The 20,576-nt window shown below is 36.6% G+C and overlaps 1 protein-coding gene and 1 pseudogene across 1 annotated transcript; one reads left to right on the forward strand and one right to left on the reverse strand.

Annotated features, from left to right (window-relative positions):
- Positions 1 to 1,329: 1,329 nt before the first annotated feature.
- Positions 1,330 to 6,748, reverse strand: UTP23 (UTP23 small subunit processome component). The gene is made up of 3 exons (XM_039853611.1): positions 6,464 to 6,748; positions 3,884 to 4,058; positions 1,330 to 2,955 (listed from the first exon to the last, which is right to left on the reverse strand). Exons 1-3 carry the CDS (start codon positions 6,649 to 6,651, stop codon positions 2,575 to 2,577), a joined length of 744 nt encoding a protein of 247 aa, XP_039709545.1. The 5' UTR covers positions 6,652 to 6,748; the 3' UTR covers positions 1,330 to 2,574.
- Positions 6,749 to 8,901: 2,153 nt separating this feature from the next.
- Positions 8,902 to 9,167, forward strand: LOC120595499 (non-histone chromosomal protein HMG-17-like; annotated as a pseudogene).
- The last annotated feature ends 11,409 nt before the right edge of the window (positions 9,168 to 20,576 follow it).

Consider the following 20,576-nt stretch of genomic DNA (forward strand, 5'->3'; position numbering starts at 1 on the left):
ACTGGCAAGAATGTCTGATGAAGTGTTTGGAAGCACCAAACCACAATCACATGAGAAATTAGTTCCTAAGTTCAGTCTAGGCACCTAACCTTCTGCCTTTATTCCCAGTTAGTTCTGGATCTCAAACTAGATGGTTAGATAGTTATATACAGAGTTATATCAAGTTTTCATTTACACCTAAACTAAGAATTCTTAAGGAAAACTGTAGTACGATTAAATGACATTATTTTTAAAACATTATAAAGAATACAAACTAAGTCATTCTGCCTACCCATAAAAACCTGTTAATTAAACCTGTCAAATCACGGCCATCTTGCCTTACCTGGATGCAGAGATATAAAATATAATCTCTCGGGAGCTAGGAAGCTAGGACAAATTAGTGTAGATGTTAGAGGCTTTGTTCTTCCCCTCTTGTGACCAAATCAAAGTTGTGATGGAAACATGGAGCAAACAGCAAGCAGAGACACCTGGGGTCTAGATGAACAGCCTTACAACTAGGGAGAAAAATAAGAAATCACCCTGCAACAGTAGGAGGTAGAAGGGGGCGAAGATGCGAGGCTGCTCAGGTAGAGCGGCTGAGTGGGACGGATGCCATAGCAGCGGCAGCTGTAGATGCCTCTTAAAGGAGTTGTGTCCGCCACTGGACTTCCATAGTGACAGACTCACTCGCTTTGAGCACCAGCGCCAAGTGGCTGCACGGGGGGCATTAGGGACTTACAGGGGTATATTGAGTTGGAGCGAGGGCCTGAGGCAAGGCTTCGTTAAAAGAATACCTAAAATTTGTGCATATTAGCATGGTGAAATGAATACCATTGGTGTACATTTCGCCTGCTTTATCATTTTGTCTACATTTGATTTGGTAATCTTATTGACAAATGTTCTTTTCTCACAGGAACTACAGACTATATCCCCCTTTTGTTCCAAAAATTTTGCCTTTTAAAAAATGTTCCTGTTTAAACAGAATCGTGAAATGACAATCTAACACTAACCTGGCTTGCCAGATAATACAGCCTGTTATTCTCAATGTAATTAAAGCTATAATTCCACTTTCCACCAAAAAATTTAGCTGAGAATGACATTTCTGTAGTAATAAATTTGAATTGTCTCAAATTTCAGAAGTCATTCGTTTCAGCCATTACTAAGAATTTATTTGTGATGTACTTCGTACCCGATCACATTTTAATGGTACAGGTTAAGAACGACTGTGTGAAGGGAGCTCAAAATCAGGAACTACTAGTCAGGCTCTGCTTTTCCAACAACCTCATACTTCAATCTTACAGTGTGAAAACATTGTAATTTTGTCCTGATGGATGATTAAAACAACTGGGGTGTAGGCTAAAAAAGACAAGTTTTATTCAATTCCCCATTGATGTTTTAGACACTTTTAAAATAACATATTCACAGCCAACCTTAAAGAGAGTACTCTTTTGAAATTTTTGTTATTGGAAGTTAACATTCACATTTAAAAGAAAATCTTCCTCCTTACTGAACAAATGGAACTCAAAAAAAAGCAAATCGTTCCCCACCCCCTTATAAATCTTATAAACAATTAAGTTTTCTAGGGAAACTGAGTGAAATGATTTCCAACCAAGAATTCTCTATCCTGCTAGGTCACCAGTGCGACAAACATGAGGGCAGACCCACTGGTTGAACCCCCAAAATGTACTTCCTACACACTTTTTGCTCCACTACAGCAAAAGAGGAAACCAAGAAAGAGTAAAATGAAGAAACTAGGAAACGTAAGTGAAAAAGCAAGAAGTGCCTGGGTGACAGCTGAGCAACACGCTCAGCAGAAAGCCGTTCGACACTGGATGACAGTCGGCTGCAAAAGTACCTCCAAGAGTAAGAAATGTGCTGATATCACGCGGGAAGTTACATGATGAGATCCTTTACAGAGTTCATGGAATATGGGGCATGATACTGTCAGATGCTGAAAGAAAATGAGGTCATTATTAACATCCGGAATAACAAAAAGGTAGTATAGCATGCTAACTAGTTCAGTGATTTATAAAGCTTAGTCATAATAAAAATACTGAATTGAGGATGCATAAAGATTGAAATATTAATATGTTGGAAAAATGGGGTGAGTAATATAAGCAAGCAAAACTACTATTCTCTCCAGTAGGAAGTCAATAGTAATGAATGGATCAAAAGGTAGCAGCATATTCATATTTAGAAATATAAATTCTAAAACCACTACATGAGTTGAAAGAGGAAGTTTCTTTTGTGAATGTGAAAGAAGGACTACTATGTTTTTGTCACAAACTTTCTGACACTATTTGACTTTTTTAAACTACTTGCACATAATGTTGGAGGCTGAGGGATGGCAGTGAGGCAGGAAGAGATGGCAACTTTGGATCAAAAAAACCACAAAAATCACTAAGAAAAGTGAACACTGTCACACCTAAACACATTCACTTTTTTTTTTTTTTACATATAATTTTAGGCAAAGGCTTATAGGTCATTATTCATTTACAAAAATAAGATCAGTTTTTTATCCTAAGTATGTCCACAGTTTTAAAAAGAAATTTAGTTTTCACATTTGAATGTCTTTCAAAGCATCTGAAAGATTCCTCATCCTTCTGCATTCTGCTTTTCAGAAAGTACTTTTGAGGTCGATCTGTTCCGGATTCTTTTTCTTTTTCTTTTCTTTTCAGAGGCAGATGGTTTTGTATCCTGTGCTTTTTTCTTTTTCTTCAAACAGCTAAGAGGATTGGGGCCACTTATTTTCTTGCGCTTTTTTCTCCTCTGTTCAGGGTTTTTAACTAAACCCTGTTCCTCTTTGAGCTGCTTGATACTTTGCTTCTCATAGACTGAGACGAGCTGACCCGACTCTACTGCTTTAACAAAGGCAATTGTTTTGGGAGAAGGTTTGTCCAAGACTATAGTGTTCTGAATAATAAACATAAGAGGAACTCCAGGCTTTTTCTTTACTTTCATAGACAAATTCTGATCCTATTAAAAAGAAAAATATAATTATTTAGTTCAAGTTTGTCAATTAAATAAGATGCCTTCGATAGGTTTCTATGGACTTCACGAGGGTTCTATTAAAAAGAGATCACAGAATTTATTTTTCAAGTCAGTATCTCTCATAATGGGAGTACAGTATATTTTATGATAAAGGAAAAGCATAAAAACTGAGCACAAACAGTTAAGTGGTAACAGTGTGAAATGGATTTATCAATACTCTAGGACCATCAATTACAAACTAATGCAAAGGTAGACATGTTAGGTGGCGTCCCTTGCTTCTGCTCTAAGATGTGCTCTAGAAGGGGTCAAGAATGCTTACAGAGGATGAACAGAAGTAAAGTAGGAGTTAGCTGACTCAGATTCTAGATTCAGCTTTGCCTCTAATTATGTAATTTCACAGTTCTGAAAGCATATTTAAGCAAATCTGTATGAATGTGAAGAACTTCATTAACATCAACCCTGAGTCTCTCTTTCCCCACCTCCCAGTCTCTTTAAAAGCCTGAAGCAGTTCCACGTTGGTGGTACTGTCTCAAATAATATGAAACATGACTTTCTGAGAAATAGTATAAAATACAGAAACATGAAAACATATTTATGAACAGAGAATGTAAAATCTTTGCTCTATTTACCTTCCTTTCAAGAACCCAAAAATGTATCATCACATCTCTATGTCAGTAATTTCTTATTTTGAAAAAAGGAAACTTCGGTAATTATGAAATCAGTATGTTTAAGATTACGAAAGTCTGTAATGACAACTGCTTTCATTGACTGCAAATTAACTTAAAAGCTAGTATTTTAAAAAGTCGAAACACTTTGATAAACCACGTCTACTAATTTTTTTCTGAGTATAAATATTACCATATGAAGTATAAATAGAAATGATTAAAATGTACTCGTTTTAAAGTAGTATCACCTGTGAAGCCACAAAATAATGATGAGGATTTCCCTCTTCAACCATGGAGAGCAAGCAGTCCGATCCACTCACTGCATTCTTGAAATGGGGACAATTTCGAACCTGGCATTTTTGTGCAATCAGTTTTGCCCCATATAAGTCTTTTCCTAATGTTTCTAACTCTTTTAACACACACCTGAAAAATAAAGTGTTATTAGTGGCTCACAATTTTAACAGAAACATATTGGTTGTTCACATAAAAGTATAAAAAATAATTTTTAAAAACTACGACTATACCAACATAACCTGAATGTCATATTATAGCCACAAACATATAGGAGCCATTTCACTCTTAAAAGACCTGGAAGATTCACACACCATATAGAAAGAATAATGATAACAGTTAAAATGTACTGAGCACTTATTACGTGGAGGCAGCATAAATTCTTGCTTAACCTCAAAACAGCCCTACTTTAAAATTATCCTGATTTCAGAGCACCTCATTCTGATTTAAGTAATATACCCAAATTCAAATTAGTAAGTGGTAAAGCTGAAATGTAAATACAAGTAGTTTGGCAATGGTTGCCTTGCCTCAACCATAATGCTATGTGCTTGTACTTTAAGTATAAATTGGTACACCTTCAAAATATTTTCAGTTATGAAAAGTAAAAATTCTCAAGTCATCGGGTTGTTGAAAATTACAAATTCCTTTCATTCTATATTTTCATATTAATATAAGCCAATGTTTTTCCAAATATCACCTATAAATGACTCAGATCAGAATGACAGTGATATTAAAGTGTATTAATTTCTAGCTCCTCTTTCTCATCCCCAAATCTGCACCTCTTGTGGAGTCAAATATTAGCACTTCTTCCATAACACTAGAAAAAAACAAAGATAAAAGGAATTGAGTCAAAGATATTTTTAAACTTACTCAGCCTTTGCCAGACTCCTTTTATCACCCCATTAGTTTTTGTTTTTTTTTAAGAAAAGAGATTTTTGTTTTCTACCGTCATCACTTTTGACCTCTATTTGAGTTTCAGGCCCGAACTGCCAGCTATTTAGTGCATATTTCCTATGGATGTCTTGCCATCGGCTTTGCAAATTCACCATGTCTAAAACCAAACTAGTTTCCTGCCTCCAAACTTTTCCAGGGCTCGCTATCTTCTTGAATTTATTATCTCCCAGACACACTGGGGGGAAAAAAATTAGAAATCCTATTTGGTCTTTTATCCCTCACCTTTACTCCTACTCCAATAGCTGTTAGTCCAATCTTAGCCCTTGGTATCTATCTCAGTACTGTCACCTTGTAGAACCGTTAGGTTTCTGCCTTTTACCGCCCAGATTCAGGCTCCCATCATTTCTTGACTGGACAACCACAAAATGGGTTTGCCTGTCCTCACTCTCTTGCTTCTCTAACATGCCCCTCACATGTGTGTGTGTATACCTATAAAGATTGGATGTATGATACAGCACATGTTAACAGTGGTTACTCACTGTTGTGATATTATGGGTCATTTTAACTTCCTTTTTTCGATTTTTTAAAATAAATATTCTTACTAAGTTTCTTAATAATAGTTCTTCATGCTCTAGCCTCAATTTACCTTCTTCCCAGCTTCATTTCCAACTATTTCTGTGCTCTAAACCCTTTCCCAGGCACTTCACAACTCCATTCCTTTGTTCAAAAGAAATGCCACTTTTCTCTTTTCTGTCACTCAAAATAGTCCTTCCCGTCAGAAATGAACTGTGGCTGGGCTCTAAAGTTATCTCCTTCATGAAATCTCCATATTCCAACCACCCTCCCTCCGCTCCCCCCAAAGTTCCATCCTAATGTTTCCACACTGATGAAGTGGGGAAACTAGACCTAGAGTCAAAACATGTCAATTGGAGAATGACATGCATTATCTGGGCCATGAGGACTGGGAGTCTGCTGTTCACTAAGTTATCTTCAGTTGCTACACAGTGCTTGGAATGTGGCTTGTAACTTAATACAAGACAGTGAATAAACAAATGACCTTAGGCAAAGTTCGTAATCTCAAATTCTGACTAACTTTTTGAGAATCGAAGATGTTACCTAACAGGGCAGTTGTGAGGACATTTTAAAATTTAAATTAGTAAGACTTATGCAAACAACAGTTCCATTTAAAGGAGGTAGGCTTTAGATACCAGCAAACGCTCTACATGCACTATACCTACTCGTTTAGTCCTTACAGCAACCTTGCAAGTAGTTATGTTTTTTTGTTTGTTTGTTTTTAACAGATGAGAAATCCAAGGCTCAGAGAAGTTAAATAACTTGTCAGAAATAACAGAGCTGGTAAAACTGGGACCAAGAATCAAAGTCAAGTCGGACTACGAAGCACATGGTCTTATTCCCCAGGCTAACGACATGTGAATATTCAAGGCATTGTATCTTCTGCCTAAATGATAGCTACACCCCTGAGCTCCATAGGCCACCACCACCTGACTGTCAACTCTTCGTGGGCGGGGCGCCTTACACCTGGTGGCTCGTGTGAGCAGCGGCCTCGTCTCAACCACACCCGCCGGATCCCCCGCGCCACCGGCTCGGCTCGGCTCAGCCCAGCTCAGCCCGGCCCGACCCACCTGGTAGTGCACAGCTGTGTCTCCCCCATGAGGTAGCGGGGCAGCTGCTCCCGCAGCTGGATGCGGCCCCGCAGCGCCGCCTGACAGAAGGTACCGTCCAGCAGGATCTGGTACGGCTCGCGGACTCCAAAATTGTTGCGGAAGAAGCCGAGATGCTTTTTGGCGTGTTTCTGCCTCGTGATCTTCATGCCTGGCTTCCCTCAACCAAGACCACGAAGCTGCAACAAACGCCTTCCGCACGGCCAGCTACCGGCGATACCCACTTCCCCCGGATATGAAGCTCCCTTTGCCCCGGAAGCAAACGCCCCCGTCACCCGCGCCTGCCGGCAAGTTACCATCATCCCCAGGCGAGCGCGCGCCTCAGCCACGGTGCTCGCGCTTTAAGGGGCGCGCTCTGGGGGGCGGAGCTTGCGCCTGCGCAGGAAGACCACTGGGTGTGCGAATGCGTACGGGGATGCACATGCCCAGTCGTGGGCCGGAGTAAAAATCTGCACGCTGACATTAGCGCTTTAGTGGGCAAGCATCTATAAGATTGGCAATATAGTAATAATCAGCGATAATATTGAGCCTTAATATGTTACAGGCACTATTCTAAGTAATTTACCCTATTTAATTCCCTTTAATGTTTTTAATTCCCAAGTGTAGGAAGGCGAGGGATCAAAGTATATTGGCAATTATGGGCCGGTTTGGGCTGCTTGCCTTTCTGTAAAGAACTTAAGTAATTAAGCATGTGTACTAAGGACACGTGGTTCTTTAGCGTCAGAAGTCACTGGAGCCCAGCCCTCCTGCCTGAAGGTCAAATGTTCTTGCTAGCCCTATCCCCAATCCCCCAATAGGATCCCACCCTCTCAAGACTATCTTAACTCACTCAAACGGCATACTTTTCCTAGCACAACATTGGGAGGAACTCAAGAGGTTAGTTTTCTAAGAATCAGAATCCCTAGAGTCCTAGTTCTGCCCATAAACCTAGCCATTTGACCTTGAGCAACTCCCCGAGAAAGCTGGGTTCAGCTTCCTCACTGTCAAATAAGTTGGCAGGACTAGAGTTCTTTTTAAAACCCTTTTTATGTCTATAGATTCTGAGTCAGGAAGACTACATACTGGGCTAGTAACAGGAAAGTACAGAGTCGACAGAAAGTTTAGGAATCTAGGAATCGTTTGGTCAACTTGATTAATGAAAGTGAATCAGAAAATTTTGAGTCCCCCAGTAGCTAATTGCCAAGTATCCACTTCAAGGAAAAATAATCAAAGAATAGGGAGTATGGTATTTTGAATTTTTGTCCTGGCCTGGAATCTGTCCCAGATTTAGTTTTGGCTAAAGATAGAAAGAACTAACAGAAAAATGATTTACAAAGTGATTGAGATGTATTATTTGCAGTTGAGGTTTTAGTTGAAGATATAGATTTGTGGAATTGGAACTAAAATATTCTATAATGTCCTGATTCCCAGCACAACATCGCTTAGATGGTTGCTTTTATTTAACTGAAAGTAAATTTAGGAATTGGAAGCCATAAAGAGTTATTGCAGAATTGAGCTCATGGTTCTTGAATATCATTACTCACTATTTTACAATTTGAATCCTCTCTTTATCCCTGTGTGCCAACTCCCCGCTCTAACTATATATCCACCACAGAAAGAGAAATTTTACCACCCCGGCCTTGCAAAAACACTTAAAACATTTACAAAAATAAGCTCACAGATTTATCTACTAGCTCCTTCCTTTTGGCCACATTTCACTATTAAGAAAAATGTGATCCAGGTTAAGAATTTGAGTCATATTCTAGTTATTTTTTAATTTACTAAACTACAGCATAATTTTCTTCGAGCTCTATGTGTATGGCAGTGCCATTTGCAAACATGACCCTTATTTTACAAACATAGAGACAGTCTATAATGGTGAAGATCAAGTTTAAAACAGAGCTTTCTATTACAGCAGTGTTTTCAAAACATGATCCTGGGACAGGCAGACAAAGCTCTTAATGTGCTTATTTAAAATGCCCATTTCTGATTCAGAATGAGTATTAAAGAGGAATACCATTTAGACAGGAAGTGATATTTATTACAGTCTCCTCAAGTCATTATTATGTATATTAGTGTTCCTGAAGGACCATTTGCAATAAAGCATCACTGCTTATCCAGTGAGACTTTTTCATTAAGTGGTCCACTGAACACTTTTTAGCATGATGCCAAATGACTTAGTATGACCACAACCAAGGCAGAAGCCAAATATTGCCATTATTGAATAAAATATTTTGATATAAGTTTAAATTTGAAATTTTACTTTGAAAATTATTATTAAAAATTTGGGGTAAAAACTTTATAAACCCCCTGGAGCGCAAGCAATGTGAAGAAAAGGCAAGAACGACCCCAGACAGAGCAAAGGCCTCACGCCGTTGCATCCCTGTGTCCAGCGCCTACATCCCACAGCTGTTGCCATCATGCCCAACAGAAAGACTGAAGGGGATGCTGAAGGAGGTAGGGCTGGACCACAGAGGAAATCCTCAAGATTATCTGCTGAACCTGCTCCTCCAAAGCCCAAGCTCAAGCCTAAAAAAGGTCCCTGCAAAGAAGGGAGAGAAAGTACCCAAGGGGGAAAAGGGGAAAACCGATGCTGGCAAGGATAGGAATAACCCTGCAGAAAACGGAGATGCCAAAACAGACCAGGCACAGAAAGCTGAAGGTGCTGGAGATGCCAAGTGAAGTGTGTGCATTTTGGATAACTTGTGGTGACTGTACAGTTTGAAATACTATTTTTTATCAAGTTTTCTGAAAATGCAGAATTTTGTTTACTTTTTATTTTTAAAGCTATATCATTAGCCTATAGAACACTCCATTGTTGTTTTTTGGAGAAGAATGTCTGCAAAGCTGGATTGATGTGAGGAAAAACTAATTTTGAGAGACTTCCCTTGGTTCCTGGGAGGAGGGATCCCTTGATGTTGATACACATTGGTACAAACACCCCATGGGATGGAAAAACTAAAATTCGTTTTTGTGTCCTTTTCTCTCTCTCCGCCTTAAACACAGACTCGACTCCCTTAAAATCAGACCTGTTGGGACCTGCCCCACCAAAATTGGTTATGTCAGGCAATCCAAACTTTCTAGTGTCCCCACTGAGATGGCATCCCTCAAAAGACAATGTTTTGGTTTTTGTTTTTTGTTTTTTTAGATTGTGGATCTACAGATTAATAATTCTGTCATTTTAATTTCATTTCCTGAAAGTCAGGGTTAGCTTGTGAAAAGTTGTTAAACTACACGCTCAAATGTCAAACCTCACTCTAAACTTTCGCTGTTCAGAGCATCAGGTGAAGACTTCACTGGGTTTCACGGCAGCTTTCTGATTTTGGTAGCCCATTAAAGAAGGGAGTTTGAAAGTCATTGTATACTGTTAATGATGTCTGCCCATGTCCTGCTTGAAATAGCATGATTGTTCATGAAAAGTATCTTTAATAATGCTGGATCTGGTTTGACTTAGAAAAAAATTAATAGTCATTGAAAAATTTTTTGATGATTATTACTGTAGAAAGAGTAATGTCTCAGCATTGCTAGCTGCTAGTTTTTTTCTTAGGTCAGTACATTGGACATTTTCCATGCCAAATACACATTCAGCCGAGGTAGTAGGGTATAATTAATTAATTTTTATTTTTTCATACTCTTCATATTCTTTATGATGTCTGGATCAAATATAATTTATAATGTGATGTTGTACCTAATTGAGAAGTTTTTTCTTCATGAAATTTTGATGAAGCCTAGTTGACATGAGAATGATTTTTTCTTGCAAGGTGTGACTAATTTCCAAATGAGACTTTTTCATGAAAGATTCATGGCCTAAATGGAATTAAATAGGCAAACATTAAATACAATTCATAAAGATTACTTTGTTTAATTTCATAAATGTAGTATATCAGATAATACAACAAAGATATCTATGACATTAGTTTTACATCCATGTTTAAATATTTATAAACACTTAACACCCATTAGCTAAAAAAGAATAGTATATTCCTCCTAACATCTAGCTAACATACTCTAAATAAAAAATTTTGCTAAATAAATCATTTAAAACAACTTAGGTAAACTGGTTTGTACTGAGGGCCTATTAAGTTCTTCACTAAAATCCCCCAGGATAGACTGCATCCTGGATTCAGCGTGAATTTTCATATATAGTGGAAGGTGTTATAAAGGTTGGACCTGGAAACTGCCACATTGAAAAAAAAAAAAACTTGTATGTTTTTTTCAGAGTACAGAAATAACACATGCCTAGTATAACGAGTGGAACAATGGAACAACACAAAGACATTCACCCCCTCTCTCCTCGCACAGATAACATATGTTGACCACTACTGAGTATCTTTCTGCAATTTTTCCCTTTTCATTTACTTATACAGTTGACACTTGAATCTGTGGGGTTTAGGGATGCCAGCCCCCCATAGGATTCCGTCACAAAAAAAAGAGAAGAGATACTGGGTGGCAATTCACAGTCTGTGCCACATCCATTATGTTATATGTGGTGGTTTTGTGGGAAATTTCATGTAACCATTAAAAATAATAAATGAGAGCTGTGTTCATACTTTGTATATACTGTGTATAACTTTTGACTACCCCAAACTTAACTACGGTCATCCCTTGGTATCCACAGTGAATTGGACCCCCATACCCAAATTCACAGATGCTCAAGTCCCTTATATAAAATGGTGTGGAACAATGCTGGCCTTACAAGTCTGAGGATTTGCAGATTACAGATACTGGTTTTGATCCATGGTTGACTGAATCCAGAAATGAGAAACCTGGGGATAGTTGGTAGGCTGAATATGTGTTTATTGAAAAAAATCCACATGTAAGGGGACCCACGCAATTCAAACCTGTGTTGTTCATGGGTCAACTGTTCATCATTTACATACATATATGCATACATATATAGAGATTTTTGTCACTCTGTTACTCAAAAATGGAATCATATTTTATCACTTCTATGAATTTGCTTTTTTTCACTCAACAATCTTTGTGGAAACCCTCCTCCCGCACATACCCCAAATCAATTGGCAGAGCTCTCATTTATTATTTTTAATAGTTACATGAAATTTCCCACAAAACCACCACATGTAGCATAATGGATGTGGCACAGACTGTGAATTGCCACCCAGTATCTCTCCTCTTTTTTTTTAGTGACAGAATTCCAAGTTTGTTCTGGATAGTAATGTGCCCAGAGAATCCATTTCTCAGCCTTCCGTGCAATTAAGTGTAGTCAGATGACGAAGTTCTAGCCAACACTGTAAGTGTTACAAGGGACTTCTGGGAAGGCTACTTAAAGGGCGCCAACTTAGCTTGGTGATGGGCACTTTTGTCTTTTTCCACCTCCTTTCTTCCTACTCCCTGGAACTTGGATGTGATGAATAGAATGCTAGCAGCCTATTTTAGACCATGAGGCATCGTTGAGGATGGAGACCACGTGGATAGCTGGCAAAGTGAGTAAGAGGAGCCTGGGTCATTTGTGACTGGGAAACTATCTTTCCAAATATAGACTTTTTGCCTCTAGACTTGTTTTACATGAGAAGAAAAATAAATTTCTACTTTGGTTTAAAAATATTAAGTTTCTTTTCACTTCTCAAAACTTTATTTTTTTTAGAGCAGTAATTGGTTTACAACAAAATTGAGAGGAAAGTACGGTGATTCCCCATAGACCCTCTGCATCCACACATGCATAACCTCTCCCATTATCATATCATTCACCAGCATGGTATTATTATTATTTTTTTAATTAGTTATTTTTTTACCAAGGATAAACCCACATTGACACATGAAGTTTCCTTTATATGCAGCCAAATCCAATCATAATTGATAGAGTCAGTTAAAACTACTTGCCAGAATTAGAATTTTATACTGACAGATGTATTTGATGAAACTTTGATGTTTGTTAGTGTTTGCCAGTACAATTGCCCTTTCTTTGAACAGGTTCAAAATCCTAGTATGTAAGTTTTCTGTAAAAGGTAGAATACTTTTTCAAAATAAAATAAATTAAATCCTTTTTATATACTCTAGAAGTTATCTTGACATTTGTTTCTTTTGAAAGTATAAACAATTTGATTTGAACTGGGTATGTCAGTGGGATGTATCTCCTGTTGAGAAAATTTAGTTAAATATGAAGAACCCCAGCTGCTTAGGCAAAAAACATCAAATAAATGTTAGTGTCATCCAGTTGTCAATTAAAGAAAGCAAGCGAGATTTTCTGTCTGTTGGTGCAGCTGGTACCAGTGAGCTCTTCCTACAGGGTAAATGACAAAGGAGAAACCGTCTCTTAGAAAAAAGTTTCAAAGGATTTCTGTTTGTCAAGAATACTTCTAAACCAGATAGCAATCAAGAGGTGCTCACCATGGGCTATCAGATGACTGTTGTCAGAGGGCTGTAAAATTGACTAGCAAATTTTCTTGGTATAAGAGTTTATTTGGACAAAATCATACAGAGAACAAACACTGCCATGCGGTCTAAGTAGAAAGGAATTCAGCTTTTCACTATAACAGATCTAATAGTACTCTCCATTGAGATTTTGTTGCCAAATGATTAAAAGTATTAATTAAAGTGATAAAAACAAAAACTAGTAGAGAGGAGCAAAAAAGTTAAAAAGTGGCAACAATGTGCAAAATGTTTTACTTTGACACACATAAATCGCCATTTGAAATTTAATTAAATAATAACAAACTGCTGGAATCATTCATACTGTATGGAGGCCTTTCATTTTAACTTATCAAAGCATTTTAGAAGATTAATGAATCCTTAAAAAATTACCGTAGGTAAGTAAATATTACTGTTATTAAAGGAGTTTGAAGATTGAAAATTATGTCAGAGTATGGCATTAAAAGGATTTTCTAAAAACACTATTTATATTGAACAAAATGTTGAAGACAACCAATTCACTCATGGTTTCGTATATATTTTTAAGCAGCAGGAGGACTTCAGGGCAGAAACAACTCCTGATGGCAAGAAATTAAACAGGCTTTCAATAATCCGGTAGAATATTATTTTAAAGTCTCATATTTATAATTGAATTACACCAATAGGAGGTATTAATTACATGAGGTACCAAATAAAAGTCATGGATCCTCATAGGATCCATGCAAATGTTTTCATGCAAGATCGCTTTGTTTTAATATTAGTTGTAAGTCATAAATCAAAATACAGGGATGAGGAGGTCAAATATCGTTTTAAAAATTATTATTATTTTAGTAAACATATAGAAAATATTCACATGCTGAGTCGTATGTATAAAGGAGTATTATTTTCTTTTTATTGGCTCTCTCTTCACCCTCTGTGTCGTTCCTTTATTAATACTGAACAAATCACTTAGCTCTTCAATGTATAACCTCACATAGTCTTATTCACACAGAGGGGGCATATGACTTAAATCAGACTAAAGAGAAAGATTTTTTTTCCATGGTTCGGGGAGAGGTTTTCTTTTTCTTGCAATAATAAAAATAATAATAATAAATGCATGCGTCCCTTGCTACTGGCAGGTATTTTGAGATTGTACGGGTAGTCAGTCTGTAGACCAAACCAAACCATGGCAGAAGACAGAGTCAGGAGATTCATAAAGATATGGAACTAGAGTCTTTATGCTCTTTTATTTATTTAGAGTACATTCCCCTCTGGACATTTTATTATGTGGTAGAGTACATTCCCTTTTGCTTAAAATAATTTATATTGGGATTTTTTGTTCACTTTTTTTTTTTTTTTTTTTTTTTTTTTTTATTTGTAGCCCAAAGCATATTAACTGGTAGAATATTTGTTAAATCTAGGCAAAAAAAAAAAAGATGTGTTTTAAAAGGAAAAACAATAGTATTACCTGTATAGTACCTTGTTTTAGAGAAATTTAAGATGCTCTTCATATGCTCTTGTTTTATGTCAGATAACATAGTGAAGTGGCTGGAATGCAGAAGTAACTGTTGCAATTAGCTGCTTTCAACTATCTCTCAAAGGGGTCTTTTTCACTCTAGTTAAATATTAAAGCAAAGTGTTTAGTGTTTTAAGCCAAATGATTTTCTTTGGCCAAATGAATATTTATGAACTTCTAAAAAATGTACTAATTGAATCCAGAACTTTAGTTTTGTCCTATTTATATGTTATTTCTTCTGGTTTTGCTTATGTCTAATTTTTGTGTCTTAGACCTGGCTCATTAATTGTAATGGCACCATATATTTTCTTGGAGAGGAGTAGTTGGGAGAGTTATTGCCTTTTCCTTCCATTTCCACAGAGTAAGGAGGTTCTGACCCCCTTCTCATGAGTGAGTAGTGTTGGAGGGTGGACTTCCTGCTTCTATCTTGTTACTTGTGACTGTTAGAAGGAGGGACTAATGTTTTGGGAGATCCTACAACCATCATATAACAGTATCTCTTTTTCAAGGGAAAAAAAAAAGACATTTGTGTTCCTTTCCTAGAAAATAATCAACACACAAGAGCTAAGAACAAACACCCCTCCCAGAATCTCCTGCTTAAACTTTTATTGAAAATTGTACTTCCTTGCTTCCTTTGTTTCTAATGAGTACTAGAGAAGACTAAACGTCAGCTGTATGTCATGAATGCACAATTATTTCCCAAAGGGACAGTGGATAAAAAAGTCAGATTACTTTCTACTTTTTTCCTTCACCCCAAGGCTGGAATAGATGCTAAGTTGGTCCTGTTAAGGTTGGTTAGGAGTCCTGAGTGGCAGTGCTCTATGTCTATCTACACCAGCCCCAAGAACACTGAACGTTGCTCAGTTCAGGCCCCAAACTATCACATGTTCCAAGGAACCTTGCCCTCCGTGGAGGTCTTGATGCAGGCAACTACTGAATAGGAATAAATTGACATTTAAAACAATCCTTTGGCTCATCTGCATACTGAATAGGAATAAAGTGACATTTGAAGAAATTCTTTGGCTCACCTTTAGTATCTCGACTCCTTCATTTTACTGCATGAAAAGAGATTTAAGTTAAGTCTTAGCCAAGCAAGGAAAAGCAGCTCCAACATCGACTGGTTCTAAAGCACGGAATGGTCACAATCTGGCGTTCACTGGTTTGTGCTTTCCTGGTGGGTAGAGTTACTATGCCACAGACGCAGAACTGTATATTTTTTTCATGTTTTTCACTAGGGTTTGGCAGGCTAAACCCGAGTGCTTCTTGCCCCTGTGCAGGGCTCACCATTGGGCAGACCCTCTCCATCCTTTCTCTTTTTGCTTCTGACTAAATATGAAATATTTCCAGGAAATTAGAAGTATGTTAAAAATGTTAGCTCCTGTGGCAGAGAGAATGGAGAACATTATTGTTGGGAACTGGGGTAAATTCATTTTATTCACTATCTAAATATCCTCAGTGAAACTAATACCCACAATATTAAACTGCCTTTTGTTGGGGGCGGGGAAGAAATACAGCTTAATGGTTGTGATCAACCTCCTTTGGGTGATTAAATAAATACAGTATTCTTCTTTAATCTATTATTTTATATTATTAGATTATTTAGATTATTTAATCTATTATTCAGGCTTTAGTTTTATTTTCCTCTTATTTTTATAGAATCTGGAAGAGGTAGCTTAGGATATAGATTCAAGACATTTCCTCTTTTATAATGTGTGCATTAAGCTATAAACTTCGCTTTCAGCACTGATGTAGCTGAGTCCCATAAATTTTGACATTTCGTGTTTTCATATTCATTCAGTTCAATGTGTATGTGTGTTTTTAAATTTCCCTTAAGACTTCCTCTTTGATTCAAGGGTTATTAGATGTATGTTTCCAAGTATTTGGAATTTTTCTTGTTACATTTATGTTTTGACTTCTAGTTTGAATCCATTGTGGTTGGAGAACATTGAATGATTTCAATTCTTTTAAATTCGATGAGATTTGCTGATGGCTCATGATATGATTTATATGTTCCATAGGGTTTAAAAAGATGTATTCTGTTTTTTGGTGGGATGTTTTATAAATGTTATTAGATCCTACTGATTGATGTTGCTTAGTTCCTTTACATCATTGCTCATTTTCTTTCTAGTTCTTCCATCAGTTGTTGAGAGAGGAGAGTTGATGTCTCCAACTATGACTGTAGTTTTGTTTATAGAAAAGTTGCAAGAATTTTTCTTCACATAAATTTAGCTCTTTTGCGGGGGCGTACACATTTAGAATTGCGAGATATTTTTGGTGATTGGCCATTTTATAGTTATAAAATGTCTCCTTGTCTCTGGTGATTTTCATCGCTCTGAATTCTCCTTTATCTGATATTAAGGTACCCACTTTCGCTTTCTTTTGATTAATGTTTGCATGGTCTGGTTTTTCCATCGTTTTATTTTCAATATGACTACATCATTATATTTGAAGTGAGTTTCTTTTAGGCAGCTTGTGGTTTAAGTCATGTTTTTATCCATTCTATCAATAGTTGTTTTTTAATTGGTATAATTAGAACATTTATATTAATATAATTATTGATATATTCAGGCTTAACGCTGCTATTTTATTTGTTCTTTTTCTATTTATTCTCTCTCTTTTTATTTCTGTTTTATTTTTATTGTGTTCTTGTGGTTACTAAATATTCTTTAAAATTTTATAGTGACTTATCTAGGGTGCCTTTGAGTGTACTCCTTGATAAAGCTTTTTAGTGGTTTCCTAGGTACTATATTAACTTTGAATAACTTATTCCTGTTGAGTCATTTTACCAGTCAAAATGTAGAAAAATTATCTTCCTATATGTCTCTTAACCAACTCCTTTTAATAATGTAGTTGTTTTAAATATTTTCTCTACATACATTTAGAACTACACTAGATACTGTTATATTTTTTTGCTTTAACCCTTGAAAATATATTATAAAATTCAAGAGGAGAAGGAAAATCTACTGTAATTATCCATATTTTTGTTTACTCTGTTCTTTCTTCCTTACTGATGTTCCAAGGTTCTTTTTTTTTTTTTTTTTACTGTTTCTTTTAGAGAACTTTTAGTCATTCTTTTAGGGTAGGTCTGCTAGAAACAAATTCTCTCAGTTATTTTCATCCAAAATGTTTTGATTTCCTTTTTATTCTTTAACAATAATTTGGCTGAATGTAGGTTTCTGGGTTGAGAATTCTTTTTATTTTAACAGTTGAAAAATATTATGCAACTTCTTTCTGGTCTTGTCGTTTCTGAGGAGAAATTCACTTTAATTCTAATTGTTTTTCTCTTATAAGGCATTGTTTCTTTCTCACTGCTTTCAAGACTTTTCCTTTGGCTTTCAGAAATCTAACTGTGCTGTCTTGATGTGAGTTTCTTTGGATGTATTCTCTTTGGAGTTCACTCGAGCTTCTTGAATTTATAAGTTATGACTTTCCCTCTAGGATTTGGGAAGTTTTCAGTCATCATTACTTTGAATACCTCTTAACCCCTGCTCACTTTCTTGTCTCTTTGTGAGACTCCGATGACAGGATTGCTATATTTTTTTTCTTATAGTCCCACAGTTGCTCAAGGCTCTGTGCATTTTTTTGTTCCAATCCACTTTGTTTTTTATTGCGGTAAAGTAATGTAAACTTTAACATTTAAATGTTTTTTAGATGCACATTTCAGTGCCATTACATGCATTCACATTGTGTGCAGCCATTACCACTTTTTCATCTTTTTAAATGGAAACTCTATACCCATTAAATAATAACTCCCCATTCTTCTTCTTCTCATGCCCTGGTTACCACTATTCTAATTTTTTTCTCTACAAATTTGACTATTCTAGGTACTTCATATAAATGGAATCACACAGTATTTGTTCTTTTGTATCTGGCTTATTTCATTTAGCAAAACGTTTTCAGGGTTCATCTACATTGTAGCATGTACAATATTTCTGTTTCTTTTTAAGGCTGAATAATATTCGATTGTATGTATACATCACATTTTGTTCATTTATTCATCTGTTGAAGGACATTGAGTTGTTTCCACCTTTTGACTACTATGAGTAATGCTGCTGTAAACATTGGTGTACAAATATGAGTTTGAGTCCCTACTTTCAATAATTTTGAGTACATACCTAGACATAGAACTCCTGGATCATTTGGTAATTCTGTGTTTAATTTTTTGAGGACCTGCCATACTCTTTCCCACAGTGACTATATCATTTTCTATTCTATTAATCTGTATACAGACTGGGTAATTTCTATGTTCTATCTCCAGTCCACTGGTTTTTTTTCCCCTCTGTCTTTTCCATTCTGCTGTTAAGCCCATCCACTTGTTTTTTATTTATTTTTATTTTTTAGTTATTATATTTTTTAAGTCCTAAATTTTCATTTGGTTTCTATTTATATATTTTATATCTTGATTGCGACTTGCAATTTCTTTGCTGAAACTTTTTATTTCAAGTGTGTCTGTAACAGTTAAAACATTGCATGGTGGCTGCTTTAAAACTTTTTGGATAATTCTCATACCTCTGTCATTTCAGCGCTGGCATCTATTGCCTTTCTTCATTCAGTTTCAGATCTTCCTGGTTCTTGATGAAATGGTTATTTTTTTTTAGTGAAGCATAGACTTTTGAGTATTTTGTTATGGAACTTTGGATCTTGTGACCTTCTGTTTTAGCTGGCTTCCTCTGACTCAGCTCTGGTGATGGATGGAGGGAGTTCTTCCTGGTACTGCCCTATGAGGGTACAAATAGAAGTTCTATGTTCAGCCTCCATTGACTCCCTAGGAGTGAGACTAGTTCTTCGTTACTGGTGAGAGATGGGAGTTCCAGCTCCCACTGGACCGCCACTGATACTTCTTTGGTGTAGGAGTTCTTTGTTACTGCTCTCCATGTTTTCCTTCATGGGCTGGTGGTGTCCTTACTGCTGTTGTGAAATTCTGACTTACCAGTAGGCCTTTTCTGACATCACACCATTGGGGGAGAGAGTGGCTGTCTCATTACTGTCTGGCAAGGGTGAAAGTTTGAACTCCCACATGGTCTCCACTGATGTGTGCAGAGAGCAGACTTTTGCTGGAGCTTTTTTTGTCTGTCCCTGTTGGTGTTTCTAGGTCACTGGACTTCAGCTCCAAGTGTGGGATATACGTGGCAAATAGAAACCCTGGGAAATCACCATTGTGTTGTTCCTTGGGTCCTGACATCCCTAGCCAGTCTTCCTTCTCTCTTCTTGCATAGTCTTCTTATTTTTCTTTTATATATAATGTCCAGGAGTTTAGATGTAATTATTAGGAGGGGTAGGAAAAAGTTATCTCTTATTCTTCCTAGAAGTCTGGGTTTTGAATACATTTTGACATGGAGCCTAGTAGAGTTTTTAATGGATCAGGTGTGCTTGTGTGTGTGCATGCGTGTGTGTGTGATAGAAGAGTTGAAGATGACCCCAAGTGTTTTGGTCTTAACTAGAAGAATAGAGCTGTCATCAAAAGAGATGGGGAAGATTGGAAAGAACATTTTTTTTTTTTTTTTTTGGTAGGGCATTTAGAGCTCAATTTTGGAAAGGTTCAGTTGGAGGTGACAGACATTTAACTGGAAATGTTTAAAGAGCAGATAGACATGCTGGTGTGGAGTTCAGTGGAGAGGTCTGGGGAAATATAAATTTGGGAATCATATGTATGAAGTTTAGAGCCTTGAGAGTGGATGAGATCACCATGATAGGAGTAAAGATGCAGGAACAAAGATATATAAGGACTGAACTCTGGGCTATTCAATATTTAAACTTTGGGAAGGGTAGAGAAATCAGTAGTGGTGACTGATAAGGAAGGAACAGCCAGAAAGATAAGAAGGAAACCAGGAGTCCAAGTGAAGCAAGTGATGTTGCTCATAGCCCTTTCTAGGTAGGGTGATCATATTGATTTCTATTTCAAATTACTTCTAAATTTGTGGAGACATTTCTGTGGCCCAGGTTGTGGTCTATTTCGATAAACATTTCATGTGCACTTGAAAAAAATGAATATTAATTTTTATTTTGTATCATTAGGAATTTGTCAGGTGTAATTATTTCTGTTCCTGGATTGTACTGTAACACCAGACCCTCACAATAAAAAACTTCAGGGTAGGAAATACCCTTCATTGGTGTAACTACTTAATCAGTTCTGTCTAGATATTTATTGAATGAGTAAACATTTAAAAAATAAGCAGACAAAATGTATTTGAAAGGAGAGAATGTTTTAAATTCCTTATTTAAGATAGTTTT

Source organism: Pteropus medius, unplaced genomic scaffold (genome assembly GCF_902729225.1).
Source record: "Pteropus medius unplaced genomic scaffold, Ma_sr-lr_union100, whole genome shotgun sequence".
Lineage (NCBI taxonomy): Eukaryota > Metazoa > Chordata > Mammalia > Chiroptera > Pteropodidae > Pteropus > Pteropus medius.